At 41.2% G+C, this 26239-nt stretch overlaps 1 protein-coding gene across 1 annotated transcript in view; it reads left to right on the top strand.

Moving 5' to 3' along the window:
• LOC147010848 (transmembrane protein 132E-like) overlaps positions 1 to 26239 on the top strand; it is a 611930-nt gene that overhangs the window by 541026 nt on the left and 44665 nt on the right. Inside the window, exon 8 of the mRNA XM_085859633.1 lies at positions 3430 to 3621. Coding sequence (XP_085715759.1) covers positions 3430 to 3621 — 192 coding nt within the window. The remainder of the gene's footprint in view (positions 1 to 3429; positions 3622 to 26239) is intronic.

Genomic DNA, 26239 nt, shown 5'->3' with positions numbered 1-26239 from the left:
TACAGACAGCACGGCATTGCACATCATCCGGCTTTTTAAGACACATGGCACTTGCATACCTTCAGTCTTTCCTGGCCCATTGTTGATCGCAGATGATTCTTCACCCATTTCAGAACGGAACAAGATCCTTCCCCTGAGCAGTTCGACATAAAGATGCACATGTACATTCTCAGACAAATCTCAACATTGGGGAACGAATTAGACAGGCTGAGATCCCTAATCATCTTTAACATCTCATGGACAGATGGAGGGCTATCCTTATCAAGAATTTACTTGAAATGGCAGAATTAGTTTGCGAGCCCCTTTTCAAAAACCCGTAAATAAATGTGCATCAACTTACCAGTGGCTTTGATTATCTCCGTGTGGCTTAAAGAGCAAACTTTGGATATGAATCAGAATTTTCTGGACAGTGCTTCTTAATGATAATGAGTTTATTGTCATATGTATGTAATGTGCATACAATGAGAAGTACTTTGACAGTGCATGCTTAAAAATAACATTGAATAAGAAATAGATTAATTGTGAATAGAAAGCCATAAAACAACATTTTGGTGATGAAATAAGTGGCATGGTTTAAAATATCCCACAACCATTCTTTTGATGCTCACAAAAACTTTAGACATAGATTAATTGAGGGTGTGGATAGCAGTTGGGGAAAAGCTGTTGTGCAAGCGATTACAGAAGGTCTTGATGGAACAGTAACATTTACCCAAGCGGAGAAGTTTTAAAATGTTGTGTGCTGGGTGGAACTCATCTCTGTTGATAATTTTCACTCTTTTCGCTACTCGACTGGAGTACATGTCAGAGGAGTTCAGCATGAACGTCGGATTGAGGCAGGGAAGCTCTCTCAGCCCATTCATTTCATCATAGTGATGGAGCTGGTATGCAGGAAGGGTAAACTTGAAGGGTATTCTATGGAAGTTGTGTGTGGCCAATCTGGCTGTTGCAGCAGAGAGTAAACAGGAGATGTAGGACATACTGGGAGAGTGGAAGTAGGCATTGTGGATTGAAGATGAGTAAACAGGAGATGTAGGACGTACTGGGGGAGTAAAGGTAGGCATTATCGATTGAAGATGAGTATGGAGAAGATGGAATTGATTTGCGTCATGCAGCAGAGAAAGGAAATTCATATCACGTTACACGGGATGGAGATCAGTAAATAAAATAGGTTTGAGTATCTTGGGGGGGGAGGACCGGGGATGGTAATTTGGAGGCAGAGTTGCGTAGTGGGATACAAATGGGTGGGAATACATGGAAGAGGGTGGAGGGATTGATGGCAAACAGAAAAATATTTAGGACGTTGAAAGAGAATGTTCGAGTGTCTTGTGTCACGCCAGCCTACCTTTGTGGTCTGGAGACGGTGACACTGATGGGGAGATAACAACAGAGGCTGCAGGTCTACGGGGACAACTTGGTCAGGAAAATTTCCAAGATGAAGAGGGTGGTTAGAAGGAGGATGGATTAACTGAGTGGGGAGATTGGTGTGCAAGTAAGCTTGATGGCGAGATTTATAAAAAGTGGGTTGGACACTTGGTGCCGATTGGGGGAAAAGAGAATGGTAAAGAGAGTGTTTTAGTTGAGGGAGCAAGGTAGGAGGAAAAGAGGTAGACTGTGGTTGAGATGTGAATATTGTGTGAGGAAGGATATCAGTAAGGTGGGGGATATCAAACAGGGTATGGGTTTATTAAAACTCAACAACACTGGTGAGAGAGCCAATTACCAGACAGCTCAAAAGTGAGTACACCTCCTACCGAGATTTTTATTTATTTCTCCATTTATTTTGTATACATAATCGAAGCTCGTGGAAGAGTTGGTACACTGAACAGATCAGGACACAGCAGGATAAAAAGAACAGTTGAGAGAGGGAAGAAACACCAACAGCAGAGTTGTGGGCCAATATAGAGGCAGACTTTGACAAACAACGGGTGTGGAGAGGAATGAGGGACAGGAGAGGTACATAGGGATACCGAAGGAAACTCAGGAGGGGAAACTGGAAATTTGAAAGGAGGAGGGATTGGGGTGGTGGGTGAGGTTAACAAGGGAAGAAACAATTATGGTTTTGGATTGCGGACAATCTGAGATGGTGATGAGCAGTTGGCTTGAAGGCCTAGAGGAAGGAATGAGATTGAAGAGAATGTAGAAGTTGGTTCCACAGGTGGGGGGAAAAGAGGAACGAATGAGGGTCGGTGAGCATTGATCCTGGATTTAGGTAGTTTCACAAGAAGGGGGTTGATGGTGGACCGTGTGTGCCCTCAGAAACCTGGGGGGGGCAAAGCATGGAAAGAGCAGAGGTTGAAAGATCAGAAAGGAGGCGGGAGAAGACAGATAGCCCACTTACCTGTCTGCAATGGCAAAGTGATAAACCCATTGACTCAACTTCATCGTGGGAGATTTCAGTAATCTTCAAAGCCTTGTTTTCCATGTTGTCAAGCTGAGTAAGTGTGAGACAGTAGAGTTAGCCCGTAGGGGAGAGAAGTACTCCATGAAGCTGCTGATGAAGGCCTTGTAGGTGGATAGGAGTTCAGGTGTGCCAAGGAAGGACTTTGTATGATGGTGGATGGCCAGTCGTGGCTCGCTTTGGAGGCCAACTTTGAAATGTAGTTTTCCAAAGAAGAATAATGGCTTTGATAATGATAAGTGAGACCCCAGAGTTTGAATGATTTAACTTCCTGAAGAGGGTTGTTAAGAAGGTGGATAGGAGGGTTTGCCATATTGTGCTTTCGGATCAAGATTGTGAGAGAGTGAGATTTGTAAGCATTGAAAGACATATTTAGGGTTATCGACCATCTTGTGATGACAAAAGAGGCTGGAGCCTGCCTGTTTGAAGGATGAGGGATATCATGGCAGGCGGTGGAGTCATCAGCAAATAGAAAAAGAGGACTTTCCATAGATTCAGAAAGATCATTTATGAAGATCAGGAAGAGGACTAGGCCTCGAACACTAGCTTGGGGGCACTCCAGGAGTGACTGAAGCCTTAAAACGAATTAAAATAAGCTTGTATCACCATTACCATTTAGTTTTTCTGGAATTGTTTGGTACCTTTTTCCCCAATTCCACCACCATCCCCATTTCGCTCTCACATTACTCTCCCACCCCATCTCATGCCCCCCTCCCCTGCCATCCACATTACCCACTCAAACATTTAGTTAATTTTGTTGAAAGTCATTTTGCATTCCATTTCAGTATCACAAAGCCTTCGTTTTTGGTTTGTAACAAACGGTCATCATAGCGTCTCCACGAATATCGCTGCCTGATTAATTCTCCTTTCCAAAAGTGAAATCCATACCATCACTCTGATTGCACCTTAATTACGTGATGCTAACCTCATCCAAAAAATCACTGTAATTGTGTTTTTGTTGAATAAGCAAATTACAAAACAGAATCTAAAATTTGTTCTTTGTTTTTATTTGTCCATGATACATTGTACAGGTTCTTTCACCACTCTCAGACTCCATCCTGGGTGAGCACCAAGTGACGGTTAGTGAAAATCCTGTGAGTTTGTCCAAACTCAGTGTGCAGCTTGTTTCTGGCCTTACGTTAGGTCTGCGTGCAAGCACCACTCATCCTTCTGTGCTCTTGGCCACCACAAAGGCTCTCACATCGCTCCACTCTCTAAAGCAGGTATGCATTATGCATGCTAAAAACATATATATATATATATATATATATATATATATATATATATATATATATATATATATATATATATATATATATGTGGCAGCTTTATTTATTTGTTCACTTCATTATTTGCTTGTATATTTCAAATATCTGGTGACTTTGGTTATGTTAAATATCTGGCTTTATTTATTTTAAATATTTGGGTTTATTTGTTTTAAATATCTGGATTTATTTAGTCTAAATATCTGGCTTTGTTTATTTTAAATAGCTGGTGGATTTGTTCATTTAAAATATCTGGATTTATTTATTTTAAATATCTGGTGGATTTGTTTATTTTATATATTTGGATTTGTTTATTTTAAATATCTGGATTTATTTATTTTAAATATCTGGTGGATTTGTTTATTTTAAATAGCTGGTGGATTTGTTTATTTGAAATATCTGGCTTTGTTTATTTTAAATATCTTGATTTGGTTATTTGAAATATCTGGATTTATTTATTTTAAATATCTGGTGGATTTGTTTATTTTATATATCTGGATTTGTTTATTTTAAATATCTGGATTTATTTATTTTAAATATCTGGTGCATTTGTTTATTTTAAATAGCTGGTGGATTTGTTTATTTTAAATATCTGATGGATTTGTTTATTTTAAATATCTGATGGATTTGTTTATTTTAAATAGCTGGTGGATTTGTTTATTTTAAATATATGGCTTTGTTTATTTTAAATATTTGGATTTATTTATTTTAAATATCTGGTGGATTTGTTTATTTTAAATAGCTGGTGAATTTGTTTTGTTTTCAATATCTGAGACTTTGTTTCCTAAAATGTCTGGATTTGTTTATTTTAAATATCTGGCAACTTTGGTTATTTTTAACTGCATTTGTTAATTTTTGAAATTGCCGCAAAACTGCATTTGCATTTTGCAAAACTGCACTCCAATAACTGCATTTGTTAATTGCCGCAAAACGCAAAAACGCAAAAAAATCTGAAAACCCACTCCGTGGGAGTACCTCCTGTGCAGCTTCCCTTCGCAGGGCAGCTCACCGGATGATGGGATTGGGGCAAAGCCTTCGGGACCCCCAATCTTTGATAGGAGGGAAACCACGGGGTAACATCCCTGGGTCAGATTGCGGGAGAGTGTGTCGGAGTGGTGCTGAGGTGTCGTCCACCAGACGGCGGTCTCCTTGGGTTAACCTGAGGCGGTCCCTTCGGGTGGGTGCCTGGAATGTCCTATCCCTAAGAGAGGATGATCACCTGTCTCTGTTATCATCTGAGCTCAAGCGTTTGGACATCGGGATTGCAGCTCTCTCTGAGGTTCGGAGACCGGATTGCGGCGAGATAATGGTGGGTGGTTACACCTACTATTGGTCTGGTCGCTCTGATGGTTACCATACCCAAGGAGTTGCTGTAGCTGTGTCCAATAAGCTGACCCCAATGATAATTGAGGTAACACCGGTCAACGAGCGTATTATGAGATTAAGGATTCGTCACTCCTTAGGTGTCATTTCCCTGGTCTCTATTTATGCTCCGACTGAGGCGAGTGATCTTACCGTGAAGGGATGCATTCTACGCCACACTCGAGTCTGTGGTTGATCAGTGCCCCAGACGAGATACACTTCTAGTCTTGGGGGATTTCAATGCATCGACTGGAACTGATAGGGATGGCTATGAGGTGTGTGTTGGTCCCCATGGGTCAGGAACTATGAACCAGAATAGCACTAAGTTCCTTGACTTTGCAAGAAGTCATGGACTTAGGGTGGCTGGTTCATGGTTTCAGCGCCTAAGCTCATCGCTGGACTTGGTATTCCAACGCTGGCGGTGTGGCAAAGGAGATTGACCATGTTCTCATTGACGGTCGTTGGAGGATGATCCAGAACTGCAGGGTCTACCGAGTGCTCAGTTCCTCAATACTGACCACAGGCTTGTTGTAGCAACTCTAAAGCTGCACCTTAAATCCTGGAGAATGGTACCATCCCAGCCTAGGCTGGATGTTGCCAAGCTCAGGGATGAGAGAGTAGCTGAGGAGTTTGCGAACAGGCTGAGTGGACACTTGGGGGTCTGGGTGCTTTGGGGGTCCTGAAGAGTTGTGGAGCACCTTCAAGACCACCGTCCTTGATGTTGCTGGTGGATGCCTTGGAGTTCACCGCAGGGCAAAGAAGAATTTTGTCTCTCAAGGGACACTGGATACCATTGACCAGAGTCGCAGGGCCAGGCTGAATGGCAGAGCTGAGCTGTTCAGGGAGCAGAGGCGTAAAACTGTACGTGCACTGAGGGTGGACAAGGAGGCCTATGTGCGAGGAATCTGTGAGGGGTAGAGCATCACCTGTGGACAGGTGATTCTCGTCCCGCCTTACAGGGGAATTCGCGCATTACGTTCATCCAAGCCCATCCCTCGGAGCACTGCAGTTCGAGCAGAGAGAGTGGTAGGCTCTTGACAGAGGAGTATGAAGTGAAGGCCCGCTGGGCCGGTTACTTTGAGCGGTTGTACCAGGCTGATCCCCCAGCTGTCGAGTTGGACGTCAAGGGTGTTACAATCCCTGTTGCTGACCCTCGAATCACTGTGGTCCACCATCGCTTGTGGAAACACGGGCTGCGGTGAACCAGTTGAAACGGGGCAAAGCTCCAGGGATCTGTGGCATCCATGCTGAACTTCTCAAGGCTGGTGGAAATGCTGCACTCGCGTCGTTGCATGCAGTTTTGTGCTCTGCCTGGAACACAGGCATCATCCCAACTGACTGGAAGAGGGGCCTTGTTGTCCCTCTCTGGAAAGGGAAGGGTGATCGCCAAGACTGCAACAACTACCGAGGGGTGACGCTGCTCTCAGTGCCGGGCAAGGTCTTTGCTCGGATAATTCTTGATAGGGTTCGCCACCATCTGCTTGAGCACCAGCGTCCAGAGCAGTCAGGCTTTACACCAAAGAGGTCAACGATTGACCGTATCCTTGCACTCTCGTGTCCTCACCGAACGCAGACGAGAGTTTCGGCAGGGGCTGCTTGCAGCCTATGTTGATCTCTGTAAAGCGTTCGATTCAGTGAATCGGGATGTCCTCTGGAGGATTCTTGGTCTTCGTGGGGTGCCACCGAAACTGATCGATCTGATGTCTGAACTCTACTCTGGTACTGAGAGTGCTGTGAAGTGTGGTGGTACCGCCTCTGACTTATTTCCAGTTGTTACTGGAGTTCGTCAGGGATGTGTACTTGCCCCCACACTTTTCAGCACTTGTATGGACTGGATTTTTGGGAGGATGTCGGAGAGATCAAGTTGCGGTGCATCGTTTGGCAATGTCAAGATCTCGGACCTTGATTTTGCAGATGATGCAGTCATCTTTGCGGAGACTTTAGACATCCTCTTGGGGGCCCTCGAGTGCTGAATGAGGAGTCGGAGCCGTTGGGATTACGGATTTCTTGGGTCAAAACAAAGATCCAGGCTTTCGGTGACATCTTGGATGCTGCTGTCCTGTCTGTGTCTGTTTGTGGTGAGGATGTTGAGGTCGTGGATAGATTCACTTACCTTGGCAGTGATATTCATGTCTCCGCAGGTTGTGAGCCGGAGGTCAATAGACGTCTGGGTCGGGCCTGGGGAGTCGTGGATTCACTGGATCATGGGGTGTGGCGCTGCCGGTACCTGTGCGGGAGGACGAAAGTCCGAGTCTTCAGGTCCTTGGTACTTCCAGTCTTGCTCTATGGGTGCGAGACTTGGACTTTGACCAAGGATCTGAGACGGAGACTTAATTCCTTTGGTACCAGGTCTCTTCGGAGAATCCTTGGCTATCGCTGGTCGGATTTTGTGTCCAACGAGCGGTTGCTGAGAGAGACTCGGATGAGATTTGTTACCTGCATAGTCCGTGAGCGTCAGCTGCGGCTGTATGGACATGTGGCTCGTTTTCCTGACGCTGATCCTGCTCACCAGATTCTCTCAGTGAGGGAGTCTCATGAGTGGAGGAGGCCAGTGGGCCGACCACGTGCCTCATGGTTGCAGCAGGTTGACCATCATCTCAAGGAGATGGGGATGGGCCTGGCATCTGCCTGGGGGATGGCCAGACGGAGGCCCCTGGAGTACCGGCGGAAAGTGGACGCAGCGACGCGCTGTTCTGGCACATGCTCCCATACCTGACCTGACCTGTTAATTTTGTATATCTGGATTTGTTCATTTTAAAGATCTGGAGACTTGGTTTATTTTAAATATCTGGAGATTTTGTTTGTGTTAAATATCTGGAGACTTTTAAATATCTGGATTTGTTTATTTTAGATATTTGGAGACCGTATATTTCAAATATCTGGATTTGTTTATTTTAAATATTTGGAGACCGTATATTTCAAATATCTGGATTTATTTATTTTAGATATCTGTTGACTTTGTTTATTTTAAATATCTGGATTTATTGATTTTAACTATCTGTATCTGTTCATTTTAAATATCTGGAGATTTTGTTTATTTTAAATATCTGGAGACTTTTAAATATCTGGATTTGTTTATTTTAAATATCTGGATTTGTATATTTTAAATATTTTGAGACCATAAATTTCAAATATCTGGATTTATTTATTTTAGATAGCTGGAGACTTTGTTTATTTTAAATATCTGGATTTATTTATTTGAAATATCTGGTGGATTTGTTTATTTTAAATATCTGGAGACGATTTGAGTCCCCAGACTCTGTATAGAATTGATTGATGAATTTTGTGTGGACAGTGGCGTGAAAACGGGAAAGCAGGGGGGGCGAAAAACACCTCAATGGATAGGTTATGAGCTGTAGTTGTGCACCTTGACACTGGTTTTTTGACAGACATGAAGATGCGAGGAAAAGACGGTATTTTTAATCGCGCTAATATATTATATTGCGAGACGCCAACCATGATGACGCTGCTAAACATCTACTCGCCGAGCGGCAGCACCTACCACTGTGTATCTATTCATGGCGCCACCTGGTGGTCCTAGGGGACTCATATGTTCAAAAGAACATACCCTTATATTTATTTTTAAGTTCTGGATTTATTTATTTTAATTCTGCGTCAGAGTGGCGACCTGTCCAGGACTGTACTCCTTGGCAATTAAATTGCTTCAGCAGCCCTATGCACCTTTATGGCATGAAAGGAATGGTTTGATGATGATTATTATTTATTTTACATATCTGGATTTATTTATTTTAAATATCTGGATTTGTTTATTTAACTATCTGGATTTATTTATTTTAAATATCTGCAGCTCAATGTTGATTGACGTATACATTGTACTTTCGGCTCTAATTGGCTTTTTACCATTTTTATCTTTTTACCATTTTTATCTTTGATAAATGATGGAGGTTTAGAAAAAGCCACCTTGAGAATTATTTTACATACCAAAGACTTAAAAGGCCAGTGTGTGTATTAAATAATACAATGCCATAATTATATATCAACTGGCTATGATTATTGTTCGGAAATTAGGAGTACTGGTTGATTGAAATGTGGTTTAATATCATACTTTTATTACTTTTTACGCAAAGCCTCAGCTTATAAAAGAGCGAAATGACAAAGGGCAAAAAGGACAAGAAACTGACAGTGGTCCCACATATATGGACTCAACAAGTAATATAATGAACGAGCATTAAAAGAGGAAACACAATAATCTGCAAATATGATAGTTTGGTGAGGTGCAGTTAATAAGGGTATATATTGGGTAGGAATGGGGGATAGCATGAGATGGTGATGAACTGCCATCTTGAAGCACTGGAGGGAAAAGTGGGATAGGTGAGTGTCTCACTATATGCAAGTAAGCCTGAATTTGAGAATTTTAACCACGAGGGGGTTATTTAAAGAATGTGTGCATCACGGAAGAGCTTGGGACAGTCAGAGGGTTGAGAGCAAGCAGAGCAAGCCTGACCAGACAAGAGGTGGTGAAAACAACAGAGGCTCATTCACCTCCACTCATTCTTTCCTCTTTTTTTCCCCTGCCTGTGGAAATAACTTTCACTGTCTCTTAAATCCCATTCTGCCCAGCAGGTCTTCAAGGAAGCTGTTCACCACTATCTAAGATCATCCCCCATCCAAAACCATATTATTTTCTACCCCTGTAAACCCTCCCCAAGCTGACCTATTTCCGAGTTTACAGTTTTTGCTTCCTGGGAGTTTGAGATGAAATCCATGTTCACCACCTGTGTTCTCCCCTTGCCCTCATTCTTCCCTCCATCCAATATTTCTCCAAATCTCCCTCTATTTTGTCCCTCATCTCTGCTATTGGTATGCTTTTGTACTGTTGTTTTCATACTGTTACATCCTGATCCGTTCCATATTATAGCTCCACCATGAGCTTCAACATTGCATACAAAAATATGCTCTAAAGAGTGTTTGCCAATGAAGCCACAATATCCTGCAGAGCCAACCACTGATTTGTAGCAAATGGTGTGAGAACCGAGTCCAGGTGGAAGAATAGTCTGAGTTACCTGAACTCGTCAGCATTAGAAGGCCTTCATCGTTTTACAAGGGACAAGGTTTTTATTTTAGAGTTGGAATAATACGAGTAACAAGCAAACTAGATATCTGTGATCACAAAGCGATCACCAAGGGTAAGCTGGGGGAGGCTTACCATTGGCAATCGCCGGCAACTTACCCTTGGCCCACATTCCAATTTGGCATATTTTGTTCAGACCACCACATGACCTTGACCTTAAACATTTGGGGATAGATTAAACATTTAGGATATATTTAGGGATCAATAGATTGTGATAGAAAAATGTGTCCCCACCTCAAATCTATCCATTAAACTCAATATCATGAAAATCAGAGGGAAATTATTCAAGTTATGATCAAAAACATGTTTTTTATTCATTAGAAAGTTAATCCAAAAAGTAGGTCAAAGACACTAATCAAATATCAGATGCACAATTTCAGTGCAGAATGATCCACTGTTGTTATACAAGATCATCTTGGAAGGCAAAGTGGCCTTTGATATTCCATGTTGGCAAAATTGAGCGATGACAAAAAACGTTATTTTTTTTCAGACCGCTATTTGACTTTGACCTTTAACTTGGAGGGGTATGATGTAAATGAAGCATAAATGTGCCTCACTTGAGGCTATCTACAGATGGCAATTTCATTCTCATTGGATGCACCTTTGTCAAGTTATGGTGAAAAATATTTATTGTCATGATCCTAAAAAATTAGGGCAAGTAGGGCAAGATCAAAAATTTTTTACGTCAACCCACATACGTTTTAGTCCCATTATTGATTCTAAATTTAATTCTGAAAGTCCTCGGACATTGGCAGAAAAAAGGGAGAAAAACCTAAATGGTGGTTCATACTCCTCGCGGTGTAAGACCTTGACTTATAACCCGGATGGGTATGATGTAAATTAAACATAAATGTGCCATGCTCTTTGCGAGCTAGAAAGGGCAATTTCATTCTGATCGGACAAATCTTTGTCGAGTTTTGGTGAAAAATGTTTAAATGTTTCCAATTAGGACATAACCTTAAAATTATGTCAAGGTCAAAACATCATGAAAGCCCTGCAGACTCTCTATTCATATTATTGATGCAAAATTTTATTTTGAAGGGCCAGATGCAGCTTGGAAATGTAGTACTCCGAGGGGGTCGAAGAAACTCTGTGGTACCATAAAAAAATATTCGGGGCATTAATTGTAGAAACAAATCCTACAACTATTAGCCTCTGCCTCTATCCTTTTGGGGATGCTTGATTATGAAAATGTAGGTTTCGCCTGATTAGTCAGGGAACTTGATCTTGGGCCAAAATAACCAACCTTCACACATGTTTATTGTCACTGGTACTCAGGTAATTACCACAAAATAAACAAGAATAATTGTTTGATATTCAGACAAGTCCTCTGTTGTGTACTCACAGGAGAGGCAAGTCGAACATTTAGAGACGAGAATGGAATACAAATTGAGGGTATGCAACCATTACCTTTGAGAAGATCATAGATCGAGATATGTCTTGACAGGTTCCAATGCTGTTCTTGCCCTGGCTCACAGAGGCATTAGTAAAGTGAATGGGTCTCGGAGTTGGTTTTTAAACTTTGCTCCACACATTGATCGAAGCATCCTGGAGTAAATCCCCTGAATAGAACAGTCATTTGGATGCATTGAAGTAAGATTGCAGAACTTGAGAGCCCATAGGCAGGTTGAATGGTGACAATAGCTTTGATCCCCTTCAAATTGTCAGGAATGTTATACAATCCCAACAACAGTTGGTCAATATGAAAAGTGTTTTATGTAAGAGATGCCACTTTAAAAGAAAATACAAAAATTAAAGTTCACTTTCTTCTGAGATGTTAGCCTGGTGTTGGCTTAGCGGTTAGGGCGGTGGTTTGGGATTCTAGGGTCCTGAGTTTGAGCCCTGTTGGCTGCCGAATTAACACCAGGGGTTTGAATCAGCCTGTCATCCTTCTGAGGTCGGTGAAATGAGCAGAGCACTGCAACAGTGGCACAGCCGTGCCCCTAACCAATGATGCAACCAGCAGCCAAAAGGCTATACATGAAGATTGGAGGGGGGGTGGTTCTGAAGTGTTTCTAAAACAAAAAGGAAGCATGAAGGAGAATCTCACCTTGCATTACACCTCAAGTTGAAAAATTTATGGCATCCAACAGAAAAGTTTTTTTATGCCCCTGTCGCCGAAAGCCTGAGGCATTATGTTTTTGGGTTGGCTCTTCAGCTGTTTGTGCATGTGTGCCTCTGTTTTTTTTTTTGTTTTTTTAATACCACCATTACTTGAGAACCACTGAAGGGATTTCACCCAAACTTGCACAAGCATTGACTGTGATACAGTGATGAACGATTTCATTTTTGGGTTCTCAAGGTCAAAGGTCTCAGGTCATGTGACCCTTAATTGAATATATTTAGTACCGTGATAATCTGTGAAACAATGAAGATATTTCATCCAAACTTGGCACAACTATGAACTGTAATACATAGATAAACTAATTCGATTTTGAGTTCAACAGGTCAAAGGTCTTAGATCATGTGCCCGATTGAGAACATTTTGTACACCATTACTCAAGGTAGAAACATCTGATGTTGTCTCTCTTCTACTTGTCTCTCTTTTCTCTCTGTCACTCCCTCTTAGAGACTAGGACAGAATACAAATTGGGGGTCGGCAACCATTAACTTTGAGAACATCATATATTGAGGAGATTTCTTTAATCGAGTTCCAACGTAAAAGTGGGTTGACATCTACCATCAACATATCTGGGGCAAATTATATTTTCTAGCTTTCTATGTGTTCAATTGAACCTTATTTAAGGTTCTGTAAATTATGGTGGTTAGAAATGAAGGACCTCAGGTGAGGACTCATTTTCGAGTTAGTTATTTATTTATTTATTTTAACACAAATGAGGCTTGTGGAATAGCTGGCACACTTAACAGATCAGGATGGAACAGACAAAAAAAGCACACAAAATACGCATGCATAGAGTTTTTTATTGTTTTTTTTTAAATCTTTGTGGAAGTTTATTTTTATATTTCTTTCCTGCATTTCCTCATGCCATAATTAATGACGATTTATAGGTTAGGCAGGTAAAACACAATAGCGGCTGTAGGGAACTAATCGATGGTGTAATATGAAACAAGACCCAAATGTTTTGTTGATTATTCAGTCTTGCGTAGAAATGACTAACAGCCACATCACACATTAGTTCAGTGACAGGATTACAAGATTACATTTTATCAAACCTTCAGAAAATGAGTGAAGGGTTAAATATCACAGAGACAACATCTGGATGCTGTGTTAAATAGGATGCACAGTAATCTTAGCCAGGTGCAATGCAAAGCCAATAAGATACTGGTAGGTCGATGTACTACATTATGAATTACAGTACAGGTCAATAGAGAGTTTGAAAGGTTTACAAAGTGTCCTCATTTTAGGGGAATAAATGAAAATATACATGTATTGAAAAGTTAACCACATAAATGTGAGATACAAATGTGATGTATGGAAGAACTAGAAAGCATCCCAAAATTCAAAGCCCATCCGCCTTTGTTTTGTATTCTAACCAAATTTGACAAAAACAACAGCTTAAAAAAAAAAGATAAAATTTATGATTTTGTGTTCTCCATTTTCTCATCTTAAAGATTTGTTGAAAATTTGTTTAGAAAAGCTCAAATGGTAAACGAGAAAGCATCTCAAAATGCAAATGGACAAAATAAAGAAACACGGAAGCGATTACAAAACCTGGCTGTCTCGCTACCCTGACGCGTAGCGGATGAGCGAGTAAAGGCTATTTGTACTTGCTGTGACTTTGCTTTTTGACATTTTAACCCAATTATTAATTAGTCTTTTCCATATTCTCATAATAAAGGTTTGTTCAAAAATTTGATGACAAAAGCTCAAATAGTAAAAATGTTATGGTCTGGAGACACACACACACACACACACACACACACACACACACACACACACACACACACACACGATAGCCAAACCCCATCTCTCACGATGCAGGTGTCGGACTGAAGAGGAGAGAGGAGGGGTGGAAACTCAGTGACCTGCATGTAATTGCAGGTTGGGTTTGGTTATTCAGGTTAATATCGATAGAGAAGATAGTGGGCAGTATAGGGGATGAAAGGAGATGATCTGGTGCACCATATGCTTGCATCCTTTGAGGGTGGAGGGAGATTAGACAGTCTCAAGAAGCCCCTGGAAAAGGTAAATGGAAAGAAAGACATGTTTGTTTTTCTCAAGATAGCATATTTATCCACTGAACGTTTCGAACGGACTGATTTACCTTAAGTTGTCTCTACATAAAGCCTAATTTGCCGAAAGTACAATTAGAAGTCACAGGAATGCGTGTTTTCAAAAAGCAAATGCAATATTTTTTCATGCTGCACTCTTTAATTGTTTTTCCGCTGCTGGCATCTGAGTGGCATTACGAATGCCAACACTTTATTCCCATCGAAATTCTTCCAGAGAAAATGGTAGTGGTCCTTCCCTGTGGCGTCCCCTGTGGTGCCAATTCGTCCATACAATTGTACTTCCTGGGATGAATACTCAAATACAGTTCAAATCGACACCATAAATGTAGCTCATTGAAAACACAAATTGGCTCTATCACAGTTAACTGAAAAACTCCACCATGTCCTTTCAAGCTTCATCATGAACTTCGAAGGTTGGAACAGGATGATACAGATGCAGAGAGAGATATGTAATTCCATATCTGGAGAAAATGGAGACAAAACAGTGGAGGTGAGCACCAGGAGGACAGTTATGAATGAGTGTGGATGGTTTGGCCTGGTAGTGGTGTTGTGGAGACACAGAGGGAATAAGGACACAGTAGGAGGGATGATAGAGGACAATATACTCATCACTCTATAAAGAGACAGAAGGCCATGAGCCTCACCCTCCAGCTGAGAATTATACCCAGAATTTTATTGGCTGCCGCTGTGGAATGCATGTAAACCTTGGAGTTTAATTGTAGCTATTTTGATTGGGAGTATTACATAAGAGATTATTTTATTTTCATGATGAGATCTATCGAGTATTAAGTTGCTTTTACCCTGTTGATCCTTGTACAACAAGAATTGACACTTGAGTCGAGCATGTTTGTCTATCCTTATCATATTTTTTTATATCTGTACTGATTGTTCACTGTAGCCACGTCATTAGAGAAAATACCTTTCATTTACCCGACACACGTGTGAGCAAGAGTTGACTCTGGAATAAATATATAACCTTTCGAAAAAAGAGAATTGAAACAGTTTCAAAATTAATGATAAAAACAACAACTCTATGCTAAAATGAGCAGACAGTGAATTAGGCCCAACATAATTAAAAATGTATGCTGGAGTTTGGTTGACTCTACTCAAAACTTGGAAATTTACTCAAAACATAAAATTTGCAAAAACAATCAACTCAGTTTCCACATTATACTGCTTTCTTTCTTGTTTTTCCAAAATCTCCATCTTTTTTTGACATGAATTGGCTGTTTTCTTATATCATTCTCTTGTTCTGCCTTTCTCTGAGAAGACTATATTGTGACATTAAGAGCATCCATCCATCCATCCATTGGGACCATTCTCTGTGCAGAGCATTGGTGCTGCCTAAGCAGTCTCCTTGGCTATTGGGCACAATCCTGGACAGGTCGCCACTCCATCACAGGATACCAGTAAGCTGGCACTCATTTTGCCAACTTCGGAAGGATGACAGGCAGAGTCAACCCCACCTGGTATTAATTAAGCAGCGACTGGGATTTGAACTCATGATCCTAGGATCCTAAGCCCACCACCCTAATCATTAAGCCAACACCAGGCATATTAAGAGCATACTAGTTGTGTATTCTCGACACTGACTCTTCTCTCGTTATTTATAACTAGCAAAGGTTCCTGGCATTGCCAGGAAATCCCGGGTCCCTCCACCCACTTATTCCCCTCCCTCATTCCACCTCTTACCCTACATCCTCCCTCCCCACCCCACTCCCCCCCTCTTCTCGCCTTCTCTTTCCCTCCCTCCTCCCACCTTCACCCTTTCCCTCTCAGAGATGGCAATAGGTGGTGTCTCAAAACATTTGTGAATTGTGAGAAAATGATTGTTTTAAACCCCTTGTAAGGGCCCTGTCACACCTTGACGTTTTAGCCAGCGTATGGCAACATATCAAAATGTATGTAAAACACTGGCGTACTCTAAACTATTGATGTTTTTTTTCAGTTTTTGGCGTATTTATAACGAGATGGAAAAATGCATAACATATTAGTAACGTACACAGAACGTTTCGATAATTTAGAGATAACTTATACCAACGAATGCTTAGCGTGTTGTCGGCGTTCACAACCTATGCCCAACGATAGTCTAACTTATGCATAGCACGCGGCAGAGTATCGCCGACGATCATGTGGCGTAGCCTATTAATGGGCTGCCGCTCAATGATTTAAATCATAACCGCACTCGAAATCGAAGTGTCAACATCACCGTCATGCCGAAGAAAAAAAAAAACCATGGACTCTGGAACACTCGCGGGTTCCTCCTGTGAACCCCATTTTTATATACCAATTCCCCTAAACACTGCCAATACGCCATTATACGGTATCTGTAACTTAGAAACATGTTCAGTAAGTTATGTGGTCGTCCGGAAGACGTCAAATACGTCTACATACGTCAATATGCGTTGGAGGTACGTTACACATAGGTTCAAACCACGTTACTCATAGGTTATAAATAAGTTTCGGGTACGCTAAACATTACCTCGACGTGTTTCGACTTATGAGTAACTTACAAGTAGCGTGTGTCGACGTGTGTCAACGATCGCATAATGTGCCTACAACTTATGGCCAGCGTATGCGGAATGTGTGAGTCATACGCTGGCATACGTCGAAAAATTTTGAGCATGCTTAAAATTTGTCGACGAGCTCGGCGTGTGTCACCGTGCTTCAGCGTGCTCTTAACGTATACAAAATTTACCCATAACGTATTCGACGTGTGCCAACGTATTCGCCTATTATTATATACGTCAGCATACGCTGACGAAAACGTCAAGGTGTGACAGAGCCTAAAGGTGCATCATGGAAAAATTTTGATCCTATAAAGTTTTGTTGCAGTTATCCTTGGGAGCTCAGAGGAGTAGCATCACAAACAAACGTCTTATTCACTTTGATATTGAAGAAGATAACATCGCTCCAAACTCCTAATTTGAAAACTATAGCACCTACAAAAGTGATGTATACGGCGATTCGTAGGTCTGAATATCAGTCATTCGAAAATATGAGTGAGATGAGAAACATTTTGAGCACTTTATCATCCAGAAACCTTTGCGGCCTGTTCCAAATCAAGGCATATTTTAGCAGGCCAGAATAAAATGGCTGTTTAAGACCCCTGTGATGTGAAAGCGGGCTGAGCAAGATGGTGTGCCGCCATCTTGGTAAGGCTTTGTTGTTTTTTACATGATGAGCACCCCGTTAATTATCTTCAAAAGGGATCTTTAAATTTACCCAAATATCCAGTTTTCATTCATTCACTCCCTTGGAGTTCCTTTAGTTTGCATCCAAAGTTTTGGGGAACTGAGTTTCATGGTTTTTGAGTTATGGAGGTTACACACACACACACACACACACACACACACACACACACACACACACACACACACACACACACACACACACACACACACACACACACACACACACACACACACACACACACACACTTTCTCTTTTATTAGTGCAGATAACTATGTGCTCGGCTGGGCACATCAGGAAGGCCAATCAAATTTCATTGTATTGCTTGGATGTATATGACTGTTCCTAGGATGTATATGATGATATGGCTGTTGTGGTGGAGAATGGTTGGCAGATGCAGGAACTACTGGGGGAGTGGAAGTAGGCACTCATGGATTAAAGATGCGTGTGGAGAAGGCTGAGGTGATGTGGGTCAGGCAGCAGAGAAATTAAATGAATATCAGGTTAGAGGGGAAGATCAGGCAGGGAAATCAATTTGAGTATCTGGGAGGAACAGTGACCGGAGATGGTAATTCTGAGGTAGAAGTGCGGAGGAGGATTCAGATGTGTATGAATGCATGGAGGAGAGTGAACAGAGTAATGGCGGAGAGAAAGATGTCAAGAATATTGAAATGGAAGGTTCTGATGTAGTTTGTAACGCCGTCCTACCTTTACGGTCTGGAGACAGTGGCCATGACAGAGACACAACAACAGAGGCTGCAGGTTTGCGAGAACAACTGCATCAGGAGGATTGCAGTTGTGAAAAGGGTGGTTTGAAGGAGGTTGGATTAACTGAGCGAGGAGATTGGTGTGCGGATGAGTTTGACTGGGAGATTGGTTAATTGCCGGCTGAGATGGGCTAAAACACTTGGTGCGAATGGGGAAAGAGAGAATGGCAAAGACAGCAGATATATTGAGGGAGAAAGGTAGGAGGAAAAGAGGTAGACTGCAGTTGAGATGGGAGAATTGTTTGAGGAGGGACATGCATAAGGTAGTGGTGTTTGGAGAGTGGAGAGAGTTGGCTGAGGACAGAGGTAGATGGAGGAGTATCATGGTCAAGGCAGGGCAGAAGTTTAGTGCCATCAGGCCTCGCCCCTTAAAAAGGGAAGAAGAGGGGGAGAAGAAGAAGATGTGAACTCCATGCGTTTAAATATCAACTAGAATAATAAACACAACTACCCCATGTCATAAACATACATTTCCAAGCGGTGAATTTCCATGTTTCTTTGTTACACACAAACTATCTGTCATGGAGCACTGTTGACCGTCCTTGAGGAGAATGATCTGCAGTAAGTTTTTCTAAACAACACATCTCACACCCATGAACAGTAGGTGCCATCAGTTCATGAAAAATTGATGCATGCTGTTGCAGTTGACTTCTTTAATGGCAACAATCATTCCAATGTTATTGTGGGGTTCACTGGGGGAACTTTCCCCAAGTCTGTAACGAACTAACTGGCCAGGCCTAAAGTTCGACGAAGGTTAGGGCAGGTATTTGTAATTTGTCTATGGTGCCGGCACTGACTCGCTGACTCTTCGTGAAGGACACCGGAGGATCTTTAACGTTCACCAATTAATACCGGCAGATGGAAAGCCCAGTTAATGTCCATCCAAGGGACGACACACAAATTGATGAATCACCCTGGCTGTGAAACACCGGGATGACAGTTTATAGCTGGGCCAAGATTCAAACCTATGTTATAGACGGCTTCGAGGCGAGTGTGTGTACTCAAGGCTGTCCTGCCAGCCCGGATGCATGCTGTTCCAGTAATTCTTTGAAAATGAAAGGAACATCGTATTTCTCCCTTTGTTGAGATCGACAACCAAGAGATCATTTTTGTCGTTATCACTGCAGGATCTCCAGCATAATTCACTTGACATTGAAATGGAATCCCCTCCTTCAAGAGATGCGTTTACTCATCATAATCTTGAAAAGGGTGCCAATATACCGCATTTCTCATTCCGTCCCAACAAATGTTCTTATCGGCCTTTAATCCTTTTATTTGGTTTAAAATTGAAGTAGTTCAGAGAAAGCATATCCACATTTTCTTCAGAAAATTCACACATGTACTGTGCACCCACACACAAGGAATTTGTCAATGTTCCACATGAAGGACCAGAAATACCAAACTTAAAATTCGATCTAAAATTTGTATTCATTCATTATCCCCTGGTGCGTGTGTGTGTGTGCACGTGCGTGCACGTGCGTGTGTGCACACGCGCACACATACAGAACAACCATCCATCTGCCACCCAGACAATTATTGTTCCTACGACTGCAAACCATTCCATCCAGAAGGTACATGATGTGACCAGCAGGAAAATCGAAATATGAGTAGTGAGGCAATCACTCTGCTGATCCCCACTGGACACAGTCCACAACAAAGCATTGCCTCTGACACAGAAGTTTTGGCCCAGTGACTCTGTCAAAGAGGCAAAGATTATATGGTCATAATTAGTTAACCGTCAAACAGAACCACCAATCCAGATTCTGGACTTAATTGCCGTCATCAGGATGGTATACCGATAAATATCTAACCAATGATGACAACATCCGTCGTTTATACATCAGACGTACCTCCTGACTGTTATGGTGAGCATCGCTGCGGATTATGTCTCGCACGGTTAAACCGCATAATCTGCAAAGAACAAACACTCATCTGCCACCCAGACAATTATTCCTCCTAATTCAAAGCATTCAACCAGAAGGCATGTGATGTGACTAGCAGGTAAATCGAAACACGAGTAGTGTGACGACGATCATATATATATATATATATATATATATATATATATATATATATATATATATATATATATATATATATATATATATATATATATATATATATATATATATATATATATATGTTTGTTACTTGCGGAATTGAAGATTCACAAGTATATTCGTTGTGTATGTCTGTCTGTTTGTTTGTCAGTCGCTTGCAGGTCACAATTCAAAATCGATCATCACAAAACTGAAGCAACCGATAGAGCAAGTCAAAAGCTGGAAACCTATTGTTTTTGAGAGCAATCGGTCAAAAGTGAAAAGGTCGAGGTCACACAAGTTGTCAATTTCCATCCGATTGACTTAATATCGATATTCTCTATATAAAACCGAAAAACATGGGTGGATGGTGAATCCTCATCAAGGTGAAGCCTCCTGAGGTGAGACCTCCTCAAGGGGAAGCCTCGGACCACTCCAATACATTCCAGACTCCTTTGACACAATCGACCCCTTCGACCCTTTAGACCTGTAACTACCATTGGAACATACCCTTTGGACCCTTTTAGACAATTTTATACCCCTTTAGACCATTTTAGACCTTTTAAGACCCTTCTGTTCTTGCGTATGGCAGCTTGCCTGCCAGGATATCTATTATTTCTTGGAAGCGCAGCTGTGCCGCTGATTCTGTGCCCCTCTACCAGGACACTGGTACTCATTTTACCAACCTCATAAGGATGACAGGCTGAGTCAACCCCACCTGGTGTTAATTCAGCATCCAATAGGGCTTGAACTCAGGACCCTGAGATCCTAAGCCAGCTACCCTAACCACTAAGCCAACACCAGGCTTTTTAAGACCCTTCAGACCCCCTTAAACCCTCCATTGACCCTTTCGGCCTCCTTTGACCCTTTAAACCTTTATACCCTTTAGACTGCTGAGATCCCTTGACCATTTAGGCCCTTTAGACCTTTTTGATCCTTTAGACCTTTTCAATGCTTTGCATATTTTGACCCTCTCGACCCATTTAGACACTTTACATTTCTTTAGACCTTGAGACCCATTAAGACCCTTTTAGATCCTTTTACATTTTTGAAGACCTGTTATACTCCTGAGACTCCTGAAGACCTTTACATCCTTTGGACCACTTACAACCATTGACCCTTAGACTTTTTAGACATTGAGAACCATTAGACCCTCTTTAGAAGATTTAGACCCCTTTGTACTCATTTGACCCTATAGACCCCATTCCATCATTTGGACCCATAACTACTATTGGAACATATTATTTTGCCCTTGAGACCCCTGACACCTTTTAGACCCCTTGGACCCTTACAGACCCCTACAGACCCTTTGTAACACTTAGTCCCTTCAGACCTTTACACGCCTTAGACCTATAGACCCTGTAGATCTGTTCGATCCCTTTGGACACACGCCACACAAACATCTATAGAGTCTTCTTACAACACACAGACTACTTTTCTCAGCAAGTAATGCACAATGTCCACCCACCCAGAGGCTAGGTATTCTGCTAGGTTGAATAGAATTTGCATTTTTGGTCACTGAATTGGATCACCAATAAAAACCTGGAATCATATTGCTTTTGAGTTCAAAAGCTCAAAGGGTCAAAGGTCATGATTTTATAAAATCATCAATTTTCATTCTATGAACTTGAAATTTGAACAGAGTTTGTATATTGGGTCACTGAAGCCTATTGCTTGAGGTCAAACGGCCAAAGCTCAAGGTCACATAAAATCATCACTTTTCATCGTATGAACTTGAAATTCGAACATGATTTCTTGGTTCACAGACTTGGTTCACCAAACATAAGAACAATCCATTTAGCCATTTTAACATGCTAACGGTTTCCATGACAACAATTTCACCCTATTACAAGTAAACTACCAGATAACCCAGCTGGTGTAAGGGAATTAGTTCCCAATAGGGTGTGGAATACATAGAGAGTTTGCCAGATGGTAGGAACCCGTTGAAATTGTGCATAATATAAAATGTGCCTTTAAGTCCTCAACCCCTTTCATCTTCAAGCCCTCAACCCCTTTCCCCCTGTCCCAATCCCAAGTCCTCAACCCCAAGTCTTGAAGCCCTCCTCGCAAACACCAAATCATAAAGCCCCACTCCCAAGTCATCAAATTTCCCCAACCAACCTGAAAGCTTCAAGCCCCTCCTCCCCTCCACACTCCAAGCCTTCAAACCCCCTCCCAACGCCTTCCCCCACTTTCAACACCACAACTCCTCAACCCCTGCACTCCGCCCACAACATTCCCCCACCAAAAGTCCTCAACCCCCACCACTTCCCCCACCTCCCACTCCCCCTGAAGTTTCAAGCCTCCCCTCTGCCAAGGTCTCAACCTACCTCTCTCAACTCTGGACCATCTTTGCTCTCCCCACACCTCCTGAACCCCAACTCCCTGTCTTCCCACCTCTCCCCCTCCCCATACCCCTCATAAAAGTGAAAGTGCATTCTTACATCAATTACACATTCTTGCCAGGTATGCATTAGTAACAAGCCTGAGGTTCCTTTTGTTGGAGAATTTGTTTATTTCCAAATGTTGAAGTTTTCTCGGTGAAGTAAATGCACGAAAAGGAAATTATTCGTTGGACAGAATTGATGTAATAATTTGTGGTTATATTATTTTTAGATCCTCGTGGTGGATCTCTAAGTGTTACTCACGTTGTTGTTCTTCATCTTCTTCTTGTTGACTTTTTTGTTTCACAGCCTCCAGTTTTCATCGAAACTTCCTGAAACTTGGTGTATCTATGTAAAAATACCCTGCGCAGACAGTAACCATCTCCGATTTTGAAAATTCCTCCGAGAAAAAAAGTTATGATGTCAAAATATATCCACTAATGGAAATCGCCTAAAAAATTTTCTCCGAAACTAGGCAAGCTTTTTGAATTATGTTTGCGGGAATCGAACAGGGCATTAGCAGAGATGAATTACCACACATATGAGACATCACAATGACGTCATATCAATTTTTATGACGTCATTCCTATTTTTTGACATTTTTTGTTTCACAACCAAGAGTTTTCATCGGATCTTCGTGAAACTTGCCATGTATATGCAGAAAGCCGACTCGCAGGCAGCAACCATCTCCGATTTTGGGAATTCTTCCTAGAAAAAAAGTTGACGTCATAATATCGCCTCTAATGGGAATCTCCTACACCATTATCTCCGAAACTAGGCAAGCTGTTTGAATTTTGTTTGCGGGTATCAAGCCGGGCATTAGCACAGATAATTTATCGCAAACCTGATGCATCACAATGACGTCATATTCGTTTTTATGACGTCATCATTAAGAGGACGAGGATCTTAGATCATTTGAGCTTGTTTTACTTCTGGGCTGTGTTCATTTATCAAGTTTATTGTGGAGTGCTCACTAAATGGCCAAAAATCACTCAAGAAAACACTTCGTTTTAATCCGTTGATAAGGAACAGCTGGCTTGGCAAGCACGAGCTAACTGCTTCGGAACTGACAAATTGACAGAATAATTTGGGGTTATGTTATGTTTTTTTTTACTTCTGGTAGGAGTGCAAACCAGCGACACTTACATTATACAACGTGGGTGAAGCTTCGTGTTTCCACTCACACAAGGCATTGTCAGAATGTTAATTTGGACCGTCCCAAGTCCCAAGTATATGATATGTATATACAGTTCTGGAAAAAATTAAGAGACCACTGCAAAATGATCAGTTTTTCTGGTTTTACTATTTATAGGTATGTGTTTGAGTAAAATGAACATTTTTGTTTGATTCTATAAACTACTGACAACATTTCTTCCAAATTCCGAATAAAAATATTGTCATTTAGAGCATTTATTTGCAGAAAATGACAACTGGTCAAAATAACAACAACCATTCAGTGTTTTCAGACCTCAGATAATACAAACAAAACAAGTTCATATTCATTTTTAAACAACACAATACTAATGTTTTAACTGAGGAAGAGTTCAGAAATCAGTATTTTGTGGAATAACCCTGATTTTCAATCACAGCTTTCATGCGTCTTGGCATGCTCTCCACCACTCTTTCACATTGCTGTTAGGTGACTTTATGCCACTCCTGGCACAAAAATGCAAGCAGCTCGGCTTTGTTTGATGCTTGTGACCATCCATCTTCCTCTTGATCATATTCCAGAGGTTTTCAATGGGATTCACGTGTGGAGATTGGGCTGGCCATGACAAGGTCTTAATCTGATGGTCCTCCATCCACACCTTGATTGACCTGGCTGTGTGGCATGGAGCATTGTCCTGCTGGAAAAAACAATTCGCAGAGTTGGGGAACATTGTCAGAGCAGAAGGAAGCAAGTGTTCTTCCAGGACAACCTTGTAAGTGGCTTGATTCATGAGTCCTTCACAAAGACAAATCTGCCCGATTCCAGCCTTGCTGAAGCACCCCCAGTTCATCAACGATCCTCCACCAAATTTCAGAGTGGGTGCAAGAAACTGTATCTTGTAGGCCTCTCCAGGTCTCCGTCTAACCATTAGATGACCAGGTGTTGGGCAAAGCTGAAAAGTGGACTCATCAGAGAAGATGACCTTACTCCAGTCCTCTTTTGTCCAATCCTTATGGTCTTTTGCAAACCTCAGCCTGGCTCTTATTTGCTTTTCATTGATGAAGGGCTTTTTTCTAGCTTTGCACGACTTCAGCCCTGCCCCTAGGAGCCTGTTTCGAACCGTCCTCGCTGTGCACTTCACCCCAGCTGCTATTTGCCATTCTTTTTGGATGTCACTTGATGTCATCCTTCGGTTGTTGAGTGACATTTGAATAAGTTGGCGGTCATCCTGGTCAGTGGAAAGTCGTTTTCGCCCTCTGCCAGTTTGTAGCTTTGTTGTCCCCAATTTCTGCTGCTTGACCTTGTTTTATGAACTGCCGTCATTGAAATTTTAAGGATGGCAGCAATGTGACACTCACTGTATCACTCTGCCAGTAAAGCCAGAATTTAACCCTTCTTTTCCTCACTCAAAACTTTTCTTCTCAACTCTTTTGACATGGTCAATAGTAGGGTGAATATACTGGTTCTGGCTCACTTTTCCCCATGTAAATGAATGGGGGATTTTCAGCGATTCATATATTTTTTCCCTAAAAATAAACCCCCTTTTTATCCCAAGGTATATTTATTTGTCTCCCCTTTTAACCTGGGGACACTTTTTTTTTCAAATAATCCATACAATAAGATAAAGATTTGTTAAAGGTGATTCGAAAGAAATATCTAAAACATCTAAGCCTTGGGACACTCTTTATCAAATATTGTTTAGTTTACTCATTGAACCTATAAAGATTTGTTCATTCTCAAATTCCTTCAATAGTTTAATTTTCTTTGCACAATAATCCCCATCTAAAATATTGAAAAACAAAACATTTGAATCTTTATATTTTTTAAGATACCCCTTTTGTGCCATTACGAAATGATAAATTTCTCTTAATGCTCTTGTTTGACCACCTCCTGAGCCACATATCATTTTGAGATTATAGTAAATTGTTTTTTCATTGTTCAATTGATAACCATCAAAGTTTTCAGTCCATTCAAGGATATTCATTTTTTTCTTTACATCCTCTAATCACTTTTTAAATTGATTCGCTTATTTGTTTTATTTACCTTTGTTTTAGTTATTTTTTCAATAAGACTTATTTGATATTTTTCACATTCATTATGTTTTCCATTTATATACCAAGACTGAGATTTTCTCCACTCTTTAGTTTGATTAATACTTGGTTTGACCATTTATATATTGTAAAAACCATGGCGGTAGCCCTTAAAAAGCCCTAACCCATCTTCCCATCGTTAAAACACAATCTATTCTATTCACTCTATCATACAATATCCATATGGAACACAATCTATTCCATTATCTAAAATAAATCTCTTATCATCAAAGGCTCATAATGCCTTTTTATTTACTTCTTCACGATATATGTTATGTTTATAACTTCTTATTGTATTCATTTTCC

Source organism: Eptatretus burgeri, chromosome 16, assembly GCF_056783735.1.
Source record: "Eptatretus burgeri isolate ZD-2024b chromosome 16, Ebu_testis_v1, whole genome shotgun sequence".
Classification (NCBI taxonomy): Eukaryota; Metazoa; Chordata; class Myxini; order Myxiniformes; family Myxinidae; genus Eptatretus; species Eptatretus burgeri.
Note: the sequence above shows the minus strand (reverse complement) of the source record. Positions and strands in the feature narration are given on the sequence as shown.